Source organism: Berghia stephanieae, chromosome 3, assembly GCF_034508935.2.
Source record: "Berghia stephanieae isolate SIO BIC M18660-M18661 chromosome 3, UCSD_Bste_1.3, whole genome shotgun sequence".
Lineage (NCBI taxonomy): Eukaryota > Metazoa > Mollusca > Gastropoda > Nudibranchia > Aeolidiidae > Berghia > Berghia stephanieae.
In genome coordinates this window covers 92359659-92374658 of record NC_088362.1, presented here as the reverse complement: position 1 = coordinate 92374658, position 15000 = coordinate 92359659, and the positions used below count along the sequence as shown (strand labels likewise).

General features: G+C 35.6%; 1 protein-coding gene across 24 annotated transcripts in view; it reads right to left on the bottom strand.

The window, feature by feature from the left end:
- LOC144968837 (E3 ubiquitin-protein ligase TRIM45-like) overlaps positions 1-15000 on the bottom strand; it is a 98869-nt gene that overhangs the window by 34696 nt on the left and 49173 nt on the right. For 3 of the 24 annotated variants that reach the window (XR_013644668.1, XM_078907574.1, XM_078907569.1), the window contains exons 1-2: positions 4908-5170; positions 4047-4200 (exon numbers count right to left, since the gene is read on the bottom strand). The exons of 14 other annotated variants lie outside the window; for them this stretch is intronic. Coding sequence is in view for 4 of the 10 variants with exons in the window: in XM_078907574.1 (XP_078763700.1) it covers positions 4047-4081 (35 nt within the window). In the remaining 6 variants the exon portion in view is untranslated. Of the gene's footprint in view, positions 1-233; positions 440-4046; positions 4201-4804; positions 5171-15000 lie in introns of those variants that run through there. 7 more of the 24 variants (XR_013644669.1, XR_013644670.1, XM_078907571.1 and 4 more) reach the window with 7 other exon arrangements.

The following is a 15000-nucleotide window of genomic DNA, read 5'->3' as shown; positions in this document are numbered from 1 at the left end:
AGAACATAATCGGATTCGTATTATAAACGTTTTTTTGTTGTTCACACTCATACCGTGGACTGTTTTTTTTTTCCTGTCAAAGATAGACCATTCCATCTTAAAAAATTTCAGTAAATTTTGTATTGTAATGCCATCTCGCTAAAATCCAAATTATATTATTGACTACAACACACTCAATTTTCTCGTAAAAATCCATTCTTTAAAATCATCAGCAATAATTTCAGATTACTTACAGATTAGAAGTCAAGATCTAAACCATCCTTGTTTACTTTATTAAAACACAGGCATATGAACAACTTTAGCCCACTCTTTTCCTTCTGACAAATATCATTATATTGACAACAAATCAAGTTCGAAAATATATTTACAAGTTCACATCGAAACATACTGTTATAATACCTTTTAAAAAAGTTCCAAGCAGCAGCACTCACCACTCGACAAGGTTTACATTTTGGAAATGATATCACGTGAGATCTCAACGAAAACCAGAACAGACTGCGATACAATAACAAAACGGCGTCTTTAATTTGACTAGAAATGATTAAAATTGATATTTATTCAAGATTTAAGATGACCCCCTTGCATGTCAAGAATTCTTAGCCCCAAGATTGCGAAGCAATGTTTGACAATTAGGAAGCGGCGCGGGAGGGGGGGGGGGGGGGGGGTCATTGAGATTTAAAATAAAAATATTACGTTTTTGGTAAAAATGGAAACAAGATGTTTTGTAAGCGTGCTGCAGACCAGGTAAGAAACGATGCGCCGCATTCTTTGACCCAATCTAGACTAGATTCTAAGATATTATCCCACATTTTGATATAAAAGCTGCAGCCTTATTTTTTTTCCAGAGTTTGAAATCTCATGCGTGTACGGCATCGTTGTTTTCATTGTTTGTAATAGATTTTTCGATCAGTATATTAGACAACAAAGCAAAACACATCCTTTCCTTTCGAAAGAAAATTATGCATTTGTGTTACCAACAAGTTTCTTACCTTAGATGAAGAGAATTTAATTTGGGGATGTGATAAATTGCAGGCAAATAATGAGCCAACACATCGGATAGTTCAACAATCTCAAGGGTTAAGTCCATGCTTTGAATTATGAACACAAACTTCTTCACCCTTTATAACATTCAATTACAAAATAATCCACACATTCCCGTTTTGATCTATTACTTAAGCGTAAAACACAGCTTAGTGTTATGTCCCTGGGCAAGACACACATCCCGCATTCGACTTAGGTTAGAACAAGTTACTGGTGATACCAGAAACGGATGATGTAAGAATGTTAGTAAATGAAAGTTGTAAAACCGGACACTTGTACTGTTTGAAATTCAAATTTGATTGTAGTGACGTTGATAGGCGAACCTATCAATATGGAATCGTGATGATGAGCAATGGATGTCTTCCATCTATAATTATTGTCAAATTGAAAATAATTCCACAAGATCTAGTGATCAAGAATAGCGCTCAAAAACAATGATTGTACTTTAAAATATAATGATTGAAAACGCACATACTACTACTAGTAAATAAGTATGTTTACAGGAAACGAATGGATCAATGGATCTTAGAAACGTCAGTTAGTGGAGGGGGGGTGGTGGTGGTGGTGGGGAGCATCTTCATATATTGATATCGATTTCTAGGCCAAAATGAAAAGGGCGAAATGTTATTGTAGGGCAAAAAATCAGCTAAAGACACTCCTATAGCCGACTTACACCTATCGTTCCTATGGAAGTCAAACTTAAAAATGGAAGCATCCTCTTGAAGTTTTCTGAAGTTTATTCATAGGCGAAGTACTTGTTTGCAAGTCTGATAACCAAAATTTTTATGGATGTTTATCGTAATGGAGCTGCTCTCAAACAAAACTGCGACATATTGTCTATTACAACAATTCTAGATGGGGCCTAAAGTTGCGTTCGGACATCAAACCTGCAAATATGTGTACCCAGTTCATAGGGCAACGAACTAACAGTTTTTAAAATTCAAAGATAAGCGGGAACATCGATATTGCATACCTGTCCATCATCTAGCTAATGTAAACTTTCTATAAAAATATTGTTATGATCAGAGACAAAATAACACTGGAAATAACATTTAAAAAATCTTCATAGAATCGACATTCTTGGAACATTTTATTTAAAAATCGAAAACAAACAGATGAGTCATATTTGTGTGAAGAGAAAATTGTTCCAGGTGAGTGTGAAATTCTAACCAGGTCACGTAGACATACAGGGGCAATCAGACGAGTTCCAAAGATAGACTGTGTGGTAATAACCCGAACACAGCCAAAGACTTATCACTTCTTTTTACTGTTTAATCATGGAAAAACAATATTTCCTGGAATTTTAACAATTAACATATTCCATTTATATGACATAATATTTGTTAAAGTAATTAGGTCAATGAACTTTATATGTTCTGTAGAAAATAAGGTTCATGTCACAAATTCCCAGATATGATTGATCATAACTATGATCATCATTTACATCATGAGCAATCAAAATATAACAATTAAAAACCTATTCATCAATACATATATTTAGTGATGGAATCACCAATTATGGCGTAAAACATTAGAAAGAATTAATGGAACTCGTTTCAGGATTGATAAAAGATGCAATTATTCTGTTAAAAAAAATAAAAAAATAAACTAGAGCATTTATATAGCGCAATACCCACTAAACGAGCCCAAAGAATTTGCTATTGTCCGTTTCACGCTATAGAAACCGGGATAAACTCCGGCTCCATGGGCCTTATGGCTCTGAAGGACTACTAAACATTCAATTATTATGGGTATATTTTTCACATATTGGGATTGTTGCACGTCAAGTCAAGTCAACCAATCTTCTATCCTTTCATTTTCCTTCATCTTTCTATCCATCAATCTACCCAGCCTTTCCACCATTCACAAGAAACGCAAATGCCTTACTCGAGCTTACCATAGTATTTAATGATAATCCAAAACAATTGTTGGAAAAGATGCCAAATTATTACCTTTCACATTTAAAATCGCTTAAGTAATAGATCAAAACGGGAATGTGTGGATTATTTTGTAATTGAATGTTATAAAGGGTGAAGAAGTTTGTGTTCATAATTCAAAGCATGGACTTAACCCTTGAGATTGTTGAACTATCCGATGTGTTGGCTCATTATTTGCCTGGTGACTGATTTTAAATGTGAAAGGTCGTGAATAATCATAGTGGGAAACAAATATTATAGCATAGGCTACAATAAATTGTTTCATTCTTGAAAGAAAAAAAAACCCGATGACATTGTGCAAAGACTCAAGTAAATTCAAATTTTAACAAATCGAGAACCAATCATTGTAAAAAAGAATCTATTTTGATAGAAATAGTATAGGTAAGGTCATTGGAGGGTGCAATAATGATATTATTGAACTCATGCATATGGAATTACGAAATGGTTCCCAATACGCGCCCGAAGGTCTTTCAGCGGTATTGGGAATTCGTTAAAAATTCCCAATGCATGACTTCAAGAACACTCGCTTTCGGATCGGAGGATCCTGAGTTCGAGCCTCGCCGCACACAGTTGAGTCCTAGGAAAAGGCTCTTTACTCACATTCTCTTACCGTGCTGGTCGTTAACAGCTTTGTCTCCGTCGGAAAATAAATTGTCATGTCTCGTTCTACATGTTACGTGTTGCTGTTGGATAGGGGACTATTTGTAAAGCGTTTTGAGCACGTTTAGTGGATAATGGACTATATTATAAAAGCTCAAGTTAAAAAAAATGTTACTGCTTTAGGTATAATAAAAAAGAAAGGTCTGATTCCTGGAGTTACACATTTTTACATGTCTTATAACAGAACCGAATAATGAGTTTATCATTGTTATTAAAACATCAAGATTTTGCACGGGTTTGAGACTATTCTTATTATTTATTACGAAGATGCCAAAATAATTTGGGTTACGAGACTCGCAAATCACTACACCTAGCTTTATGTCGATTTGCCGCCTTTAAATGACCCGAATAGAATAGAAAATTGATCCAAAAACTTCCCATGTCAGAAGCCGACATCTATTTACTTACCATTGTGATGGGTACATCAATACCGAAGTGTTCATGTTGTTGAAAGAGGTAGATAGTTGTTTGACAGATGGCCGTTGTGGTGGAAGAACATGAGCTTTAACAAGTTGCCATTTTTTGAAAGAATATATCAAACTGTCACGTTACCATCTTTCTACTGATGAAGGAATAAATAACCAAACAATTCAGTCCAGCTCGAATAATCACAGTACACCATTCTAATGCTACTTTTTGGTAAATATTTTTAACTCCTAACACCACCACCACCAACGCCACCACCACCACCACCACCACCACCACCACCATCATCATCAGCATCATCATCATCATCATCATCATCGTCATCATCATCATCATCATCATCACATCATCATCATCAGCATCATCATCGCCATCTTCCATCATCGAAATTACGATCATTACCATCACCTCCGAAATCATTATCACATTCAAACACAACAATCAAACTAACGAACAAACAACAACAACAACTACTACTACAACAACTACAACAACAACTACTACTACTACTACAACAACAAGAATAACTACTACTACTACTACTACTACTACTACTACTACTACTACTACTACTACTACTACTACTACTACTACTACTACTGCTACAACTACAACAACAACTACTACCACTGCTATTCTCCCTTATATTTATAATACTGCCACCACCACCAGCACACACAAACAGCAAATAAAAAATGAAAATCAACTATCACGATTAATATCAACTATAATAAACAAACATCAAATGAAACTTAGCCGGGCACAGACACTTGATACGCGGGCTCAGAAGAGTTTTCCATCCTGAAATCTTAACAAAAACTAGCACAGCAACCTCACAGAAACCTTTTAATATGAGACGTCGATGCTTTGATCTTCAATCTTTCCGTTCAACTCTAATACCAACACTTCGTCGTAACAGTGACGACAGCAGCAGCAGCAGCACCTTCGACACTAACATCAAAAATATAGTGTTATATCATTGTGAATACTGCCAGGTACCAATACAAGCTTGGCTCTATTTATTTCATGATATTTATATTATTTATCGCTGGGCATGTAGCGAGATATGTGACGTTTTCATGGCACTCCACACACGCATATTGTTCACATTACTGGCATCGGGGATATGTCTTAAACTCTTTATAAACAGGATTAGTTGTGCATCTGACAGAAACGGTTACTACATAATATATGAAGAGATTTTTTTGATTGGTCGCATACTCTAGTCTTCAAGAAAAGAGTTTATTTTAGATCGACGTGGACATTGCAGGTCTGATAACTCATCTACCTTACTCTGGAAAAACACATATTTAAAAATTTGGCCAGAAAACTCGTCCTTCAAATATCGATCGATTTAAATGACCCTTATCTTGGTAAACATTCTCAAACCTAGGACTTCGAGAAGTCCCAGGGAAGTCCCAGGTTTGAGAAGTTTTGCCAAGATGAGGGTCATTTAAATCAATCAAGATTTGAAGGACGAGTTTTCTGGGCAAATTTTTAAATTTGTGTTGTTTTTTAAAAATGTGTTCGAACTTTCCTACATACACAAGATTGATTTATCAAAACGATGAAATCTTAAACTAATACCCTTTTATTTTCAATTAGAAGTGTGTCTGGGCAATCAAGGATAAGAATATTGCTTATCGAACATAAATCTTCATTAAATAAATTAACTACTTTTAATGTGGACCCTTTCAGATCCGTCGTAAAAGCTGTTTTTACCTTGCCTGAAACGTAGCGAAGTAAATATGTATCTTTTCATGCCAAATACAAATTACGTTGTAGATTTCAGATTAACATCTTTAATGTGTTGAAATCTGATAAGCTGAATTAAAATGCAAGGTATATTGTACATAATAAAATAATAATATAGTGTATACATAAAAGTCTATCTATGCTTAAAGTAGCAAATTCAATGAAAACGTTTTGCAAAATTTTAATCAGAGAATAATATTATTACAGTGCCTGTTACTGTTTGGCTGCTTTCCATGTATCAAATCACAGATGATGATAAATCGGACACACATATAAAAAAGGTACCTTACGAAAGACGGAAAATCCTTACTTTATTATCTCGGGAGTCGTGCCAATGTCTCAGCCACGATGCCAAGCCAATTTACCATTTGGAAATATGTGGGACTGGGACGGCCTTGCTTGAGTCATAGTGTTAGTACTCGATGACCATTAATTACTATTGCTAAAGTAACAATAATAAAGAGAATCCAAAGTTGACGTCACTCAAGTGTTTGTAGTTGTTGTCTTGAGCTAAGAAAACATTCCTTCAGAACCATTAGGCCCATGAAGCAGGAGTTAATCCCGGGACTATAGCACGAAACGGACAATAGCAATTGCTTGCTACCCTTTGAATAGGACGCTGGTTTATCGTAAAGTACTTTGCGTGAGAAGCTAGTGCTCTATCAACTGAGTTATCGGGACCACTTGAGCCAACCTGCGATTTAAGTTTTTATTAAACTGTCTACGAACGATTCAAATTAAGCACACATTTCCGTCGTACTTACTTCGGCATAACACATATTTTTTTCATTTTGGCCAGAAAACTTTTGCTTCAAATATTAATCGCATAAAATGACTCTCAACTTTCAAAACGTCTCAAAACTAAGACAGGTTTAGCTTCTCATTCCGTCTCATTATTCAATGATAGCTTTAAATCTGAGGATTTGCTAAGTACGCCTTTCTATGAAACTGGCAAAACTCCATAAATAATAACCAGCAGCTGACGTTAAGCAATAACAAACAATAAAAACTAAATAGGTAGAACTTTAATGAGATGTACGTCATTGATGAAAAAACCCAAACAGATATAGAAACGAAGACAAAAATATATAGTTATACATAATGGTGTTAATGACCGCATCACACAGTGACCGTTACAAAAGTTGCCTTGTCTGGTTTTGACCAGACTACGCCCATCTATTTGGGCAATGTCGGATTACCTTGAAGGTAAGAGAAATAAACGCAGTCTGACATAACCATTCATATATTGTTAATTGACAGAGGAAGAAAGGTCCTATGGCTCAGTTGGTAGAACGTTGAAACCCAGAATAAAGTTTGTGATATATCGATGTTTTGTAATCCACTTCATATCGATTTGGCATTGATTGCAGAGGGCGAGATGGTCAAGTGACTAAGGCATGCAGTGGTACATGGGATCCAGGTTTGAGTCCCAATTTCAGCATTTCGTGTTTTTTTTCCTTTTGCAAGTAACTTAAATTGTATAGCTAACTTTGTGGCGCTGCGCTGCGCTGATGCCCCTATAAAATAGACTACGAGGACAAGATGTTGATTTGGGATAACAAAGAGATTAATAAAATGAATTTATTGTCTAATATAAGTGTAAGTTTAAGGTAGATCTTGCGGAAAATACTTTGCGACAAACAAGTGTATTGTTCAGGCGATATCTGATAAACCAGGATACAGTCCAACATGGGACGCCCGGTTTCCAGAGTCTCGTATCTCGTACTCTTAAAAGGAGTCTAATGATATAGGTTGTTATATTTAAAATACTTGCAAATATAAATTTATATTGGCAAGAAAGTATTGAATTGTCCTTTTTCTATTCATTATTCGTATTGATACGATAGGTCACACATGTCTAAAATTACACCTTTTGGTTCTGTTTTGTATTTTTTGGTTCTGTTTTGTATTTTACCATAGCGTAATAGCAAAATTATTACGGGGACTCCTTCTTATCCTCAGTAAAAAACGTAGCAGTACAAGAATTATTTTATTTTCGGCAGTCATCCGATTTGACTAAAAATCGATTTTTTACGCCTAATGATATCCGGACCACGACGATAATTCGTAATGTCGAACCGTTGAATTCTAGAACCAACCATTGTAAAAAAACGACTTTTTGATACAATTAATATAGGTGAAGTCATTGAAGTATAATAATAAAATCCTTAAAATCCTGCGTTCGAAATAATTTAGTTCCCAATACGCTTCAACAGTCGTAACGTCACTTCCCTCGTAATGACGCATGGTAACTTAGTAACTGGCTTTAAACTATCGGTACAATGGCGGACGCCATTATGGAATATTTCTCCGACGAGCATAAAAGCGTATCCAGAGGGGAAAAAATATTATAAATCTGATCATGTTTTGACTTTTACACATTCTGATCACAAGACATATGACAAAATTGTTTAGAACCACGATGGCCGCCGTTGCTGGGCGACGTGACATCAGACTATTGAATCCAATTCGCGTTCTCAATGTCAAACAGGAGCTTTTGGAACTTGTTCGAAATTCATTACGTAGGATTCCAAGAATCTTACATTCTTATTTCATCAACATGTTCACACATTGTTGTGGTTTTTCTCTTTCTTTTCTAAAAAAACAACATCAAAGGTGATCCTAAAAATGCTCAGTGCGTTTCCATAGGGTTAATTAATGACTAGGTGCACAAATTAGCAGGTCCGATGGCCGATCGCAATTATGGGCTTGGTTTAATGTTGTTGTCATGGACAACATTTTGCACTGGTCTGAGAGTATTTCCATTATAACAATGAGCCCATAACAATTTTGGTTATCATACCTGCAAATAAGTACACGTCGGTGAATGGCCAAGGGATTATGCAATGATCTAATGACGAGGTCTTTTGCCTCCGGTATTTATTGACGACATAGAACTCGACCTTCAAAGAAAATGTAAACAAAGCAAATCGTCGCGTTGTGTGGTAAGGGTCACTAAACCAAAGGACAACCATTTTGTCTTAACATTGATATACTATACAAATAACAAATATATAGTTGGTTACCAGACGGGTATCGTTAAGGCGGGAATTCGCAGCTCAAGGCCATGGGATAGGTACAATGATGACCAGGGATTGACTTACTTGACTTAGATGCCTTTCGCGTCTCGACCGAAAGATCGGGTCGCCTTGGCTGTTTCCAGTATTTCCTGTGTGAGGTGTCTCCAATATTGCCGGTCCTCTGCTAGGGTTCTCAGATTTTCAAGGTCCCCTGCCGTTATGAGACTAATGCTTTGTCCCAAGTGTTGTGAGGTTTTTGTTTAGGATCACAGGGAGTGTTGTGATCGGTCTTCCTCTGAAAAGGTTCCCGTGTTTTTGGAAGTATCCCGACATGGCTTGGTTAGCTGGTATGTTTTTGTCCCTGCGTAGTATGTGACCGAAAAGTTGCCATCGTTGTTGTAAAATGTCAAGGGAGATTGGTCTTTCTTTTGTGATCTTATAGAGTGATTCATTTGAGATCTTTTTTGGGTATTTGATGTCCAGTACCCTTCTTAGCTGTGTGCGATGGAAGGCATCCAGATGTTCTTCTTCGGATTTTGTCAACGCCCAAGTGCCGCAGTTATACAGAAGTACCGGTTTTACAAGAGCACGGTACAGTTTCAGTTTGGTTTTTCTCTTTATTTTGTCACCTCTAATCCATACATTGGTGAGTTTGCTGAGTGCGGCGTTTGATAGCTGTTTTCTTCTTTGTACATCCTCGGTGTCTCCAATTAGTGAGCCGACTTTCTTTGTTCTTTTCCATTCCTCTTTGTTCCTCGATATTGTTGTAAATTCGGTTTTATTGGCATTGACTTGGAGGTTATATTTCATGAGGGTATTTTGTATGATGTCTATATTTGCTGGTGTTGATCCAATAAAATCGACATCATCTGCATAGGCGATTTCTCTAGGGATTGCATTCTCAATATGAGTCGTTGGTTTTGGAATGACTTTTCGAACTTCTTTCAGAGCGTGTTCTAAGTATATTGTGAACAGAATCGGGCTCAGACTATCTCCTTGGGGGGTCCCGATGTTACTTTCGAACTGCGTCTGTTTTGTGGCCCCGTATATCCTTGGTTGTATCTTTGTGTTGCTGAGGAGAAATCGGATTATTCGGAGCTCGTCTTCGTCAACTATGTCTGTTAGTATCTCCAAAAGTTTTCCTCTGTCGATCGTATCAAAGGCTGCGGACATATCGATTCCGGTTATTGTTATGGATATGTTTTCTTTGAGTGCCTTTGCTGCCAACCATTTATGTGTCCATACAACGTCCGATGTGCTTCGGTCTTGGCGAAACCCGCTTTGGCTATGTGATAGATATTTTTCTATTTTCGGTCTAATTCTGTTGAGGACAATAGTTGACAGTGTTTTTCTTATGGTATTCAGTAATGTTATTGGGCGCAGGTTGTTTACGGGTCCTTTCGTTTTTCCTGGTTTTTGTATTGTGATTAGGACACCGCTGTTTATGTCCCAGTCTTTGTGTGTTGAGAATGTTTTGTTCATTATGTTTGCAATGCTCAAATCCAAGGAGAGGGTACCGCATTTCAGCAATTCAGCGGGAATTTCATCTTCGCCTGGGGATCTGTTATTGTTTAGGCACTTTATGCTATTTCTAACTTCAGTTGTTGTGATGCGGTTGTTTAGGTCTCTAGGGTTTCCTGAGAAGGGCGATATTTGTGAGACTGTTTGTGAAATTTCTGCTGGAAGTGGTCAGTTACAATGTCAAGGATATCGTTGGGATTTGTTGTCTGTTTGCCAAATTTATCCTGTAGTTTTGGGTTCTCGAATGGTTTTCGGTTCAGAGATTTCGTCGCTTTGAACATAGACGATGCGTTATTTTTGGACTTTTCTATGTCTTCCACTTTTTTGTCTAATTCCTCGTTTCTGTGTTTTATTGTAATTGAATGCAGTATTTTGTTTCGTTCCTTTTTCAGGTTTATTATTTCTTCCGAGTCTTTCGTGTTCTGTATCCTGATCCTAAGTTCTTTTTGTTGCCGCGATAGATCGTTAATAGCGATGTTAAGCGTTCGATTTGGTTTGTTCTTAGTTGTATTAATAGAGCCTGCACTTTCTTCCCCCGCATATTTCATTGCCGCTTGCGTCTCTTTCCATTCATTGTTTGGATTGCTGTTTTGCTTTATTTTCCATAGACTTGAGTTAAGTTCATATTGGTAATGAATGCGACATTCTCGCTCATTTACTATTTTTGCCGTGTTTATTTTGACTGCTGTTTTACCTTTCTGTCTTCGTTGTCTGTACACATTTATGTTGAAATTCGTTTTTACAAGTTTGTGATCGGATGTTAGCAGTGTACCACCGTATGATCGCGAGTTGGTTGAGTAGTGTTTATGGCGGTGTCGACATATGATATAGTCTATTTGGTTGTGTATTGTTATCATTTTGTCTTGGGTTTGGTCTTTCCTTTGTCCTACCCATGTTGTCTGGTGTCTTGATGGGTGGTTGAAAGCACTGTTTGTTATGAAAAGTTTTCTCTGTTCACAAAACTGGACTAATTTTTCTCCGTTATCGTTACGTTTTCCTTTTCAGTATGATCCTAAACATAGTGTGTCACTGTCGAGACGTTTTCCTACTTTGGCATTAAAATCTCCAGCAATTATTAATATTGATTTATTTCCTATTTTGTTCAGTGTATCGTCTAGGTCTTTGTAAAATTTATCAGTTTCCTCTGGGTATTGTTTTGCGCGTTGACTTGTTGGTGCATAAACATTTACGATTGAGATAGTGAACGTCTTCTTACCGTGATCGTCTTTGTTATTGTTATTCCGGTTCCTTGAATTGATCTTACACTTAAGCTCAAGAACACATATTCTGTCCGAAACATTCCATTCGTCACTAGTCAAATCCCTGCAGTTTTTATTTATGAGAAATCCACCACCATAGTGAGGTGAACTGGAAGCAAAGCACAGCAGTCTGTGACCATTTATTGTTTGGTCGACGCCATCTTGGATCTTCGTCTCTTGTAAACACAAACATCGATTTTATAACTTTCTAAATCTTGACACAGTTGTTCCTTTCGAATGTTACTTTTAATAGATCTTAAGTTAAAAGTTCCAATATTAAGATTAGTCCACATCAGGTAAAAATTAAAGATTCCACACAGTGAATAAATGGAAACATAAGACTATCCACTGAGCCGAAGCTCAATGTCAACAGGTGTCAGCCATGTTGTCCGGAAGACCAGGGATTGGGTAAAACTATTCGTTTTTTCGTGGCTTTGCCTTTTGGTAAATAGATAACGACAGAAAGAACGCGTTATAAGTTAAATTCTCGTTTCTTATTGTGTGTGTGTGTGTGGGGGGGGGGGGGGGGGGGGGGGGGGGGGGGGTTCACGCGCGCGCGCGCGCGCGCGTGTGTGTATGTGTGTGATTTGCCAGCCAGACAGATGAATACATCTATTCTAATGCCATCCAGCACTCATTAAGTGATCTGAATTATACATTAATTTATACAATAAAAGTTTTAAATTTAGAAAAGATTCAATTTCAGATTCGGAACACTTTTATTACATTTTGTGAGTTAGTATTAGGTTGAGGACAACGTTCACATATAGACAAGTCTTATAACAGAACACTAATCATGGGCTCGATTTAATTTTGGTGTTATGGACAATATTTGAGAGTATTTCAATGACAACAATGGACCCATAACAATTTGAGTGATCAGGCTCGCAAATAAGTCCCTTTGTCGGTTCAGGAAGATCATCCTGTGTAAAAGGGGGACAACCAACTAATTAAAATAAACATTCACAGTTGTGTCCCCTGATTTTCGGATTTTGCCATAAACTCGTTTGGCATCACACCTCTCTTCTCTCAACTATGTGACTAACGGACCTGTCCTTACAGAAATCATCAAACAAAATATATCTATCCATAATTTTACAAGTAAATATATTTCATTAGATTCATTATGCTCAATTCGTATTGTTTTTCTTTACAAAATCACGACAAAGGGTAATAGTGGCAGTCGACAATTTTACTTTGAACCATAAGACTCCATCAACTCGTTTCATATTATGAAACATTCAAGACACGTGTCATAAAACACTCACGATCAGTTTAGTGTGTACGATATAAAACATAAATAGAAGATGAAAGCTGCCAGGGCTACAGCAAGCTGTCTCTCTAGTTCTAATTGGGAAATTTTAATGTTTACAAGGGGTTCCTCGGAGGATCCAGCTATCCAGGTGGTTATAATAATAATAATAATAATAATAATAATAATAATAATAATAATAATAATAATAATAATAATAATAATAATAATAATAATAAGGCGTCGCAGTCCTAATGGCGCTTGCCGTGAACTGTTTTTGTTTAAGTGGATCTAACGATTTCTATAGAGATGGTTCTCCATTTCTCTCTGTCCTGTGCCAGTAGTTTTAGTTGAGAGAGGTCTTTGGCGGACGGCTGTGATGAGCGTCCATTGCACGACTCGATCTAACTAGTGAACTGTGAACTGTTCTCGTGGATAATAATAATGTACTTTATTCATCCAAAAGGAAATTTTTGTACAGACGTATAAAATGCCGACAATGATACATACATAAACATAATATACGTAAATATAATGTGATAAAGTAAAATTTGGTAATAGGTATATATAGTATAATAATATTGTAGGCTGTAAGAATAATTACATAATGTAAATTAAGGGACATACAGATTATAAAAGTGTAAAGATATAAATATCTAGAAAAGGTATATTGATGTCAACATATAAGAAAAAAAAGATTAGTAAAAAGCTAAGAATTAGTTACTGTGTAATACTATTGTAAATTGACTGAGAAAAATTACATAGTATAAATTACATGGCACGTAATGTAGAATAAACAGGTCAATAGAAAAGTTGTAGTAAGCGATTTTATAAATTGATGTTTAAAAAATTGTGGGTATGGAGTAATATTAAAGAACAAGTTTCAAAGTTAAAACAGACGTAGACCAAAATTTATAAATTATTTTCCTTATTAAAAATTCTGCAACTGTAAGGTAAAAAGGATCGGAGGTGTCTTTCACTTTTTGTTCGTATAGACAACAATCGGTCACTTCTGTTCGACTTAGTGATCTGAAGGTGATTATGGAAAGGTACGTAAGACACAAAACATTATTTTGTGTCCCACCGTCTCCATATGGTAATAAACCACGAGTCGGAAAGTGGAAAGTGGCTGGAACTTAATAGAAACAAACACAGAAACATAAAATTTTAGCTTTTCTAAGAAACTATTCATTCTCCTCAATAAAATAAACAACCGTTTTTGGAGTCCGATGTTTATGGGCTATGAATGCAATTTTCAGTATAAATTTGTAACCTTAATCGTTTATAGACTAGATAAATTGATGAGCTGAAAGTTGATCATTCCACTGGCTGTCTAGAATTAATAGCAGTAGTGTGACGTCAATTGCATGTTTAATGGGGAATATCAATCTGGGCAGCATCATTGGTATACATATGTGACTGTGAAGCAATTAAAACAAAATCTCGGAAAATCTAATTATCGGTCTAGTCTTATAAGCTCCCTTACATATAATATTAAAAGTAATAATAATAACAATAAGAATATCAATAATAATAATAATAATAATAATAATAATAATAATAATAATAATAATAATAATCACCATCCTCCTCCTCCTCCTCCTCCTCCTCCTCCTCATCATCATCATCATCATCATCATCATCATCATCGTAACAATGATGATGATGATGATGATGATGATGATGATGATGATGATGATAATAATAATAATAATCATAATCCTAATAATAATGATGATGATGATGATGATGATGATGATGATGATGATGATGATGATGATGGTAATATAATAATAATAATAATAATAATAATAATAATAATAATAATAATAATAATAATAATAATAATAATAATAATATAATAATTATAATGACGATAACAATAATAATAATAATAATAATAATAATAATAATAATAATAATAATAATAATAATAATAATAATAATAATAATAATAATAATAATAATAATAATAATAATAATAACAAGAATTCATACTTCATAATTCATAGTAAATCCCTACCCCTCTCCCCGCCAAAAAAAAAACACCCAGAAAAACAGAAAACGAGACAGAAATAAAAAAGATCAAAACACAAAAGAAAGTATGAAAGAATGAGAAATAACAGCTA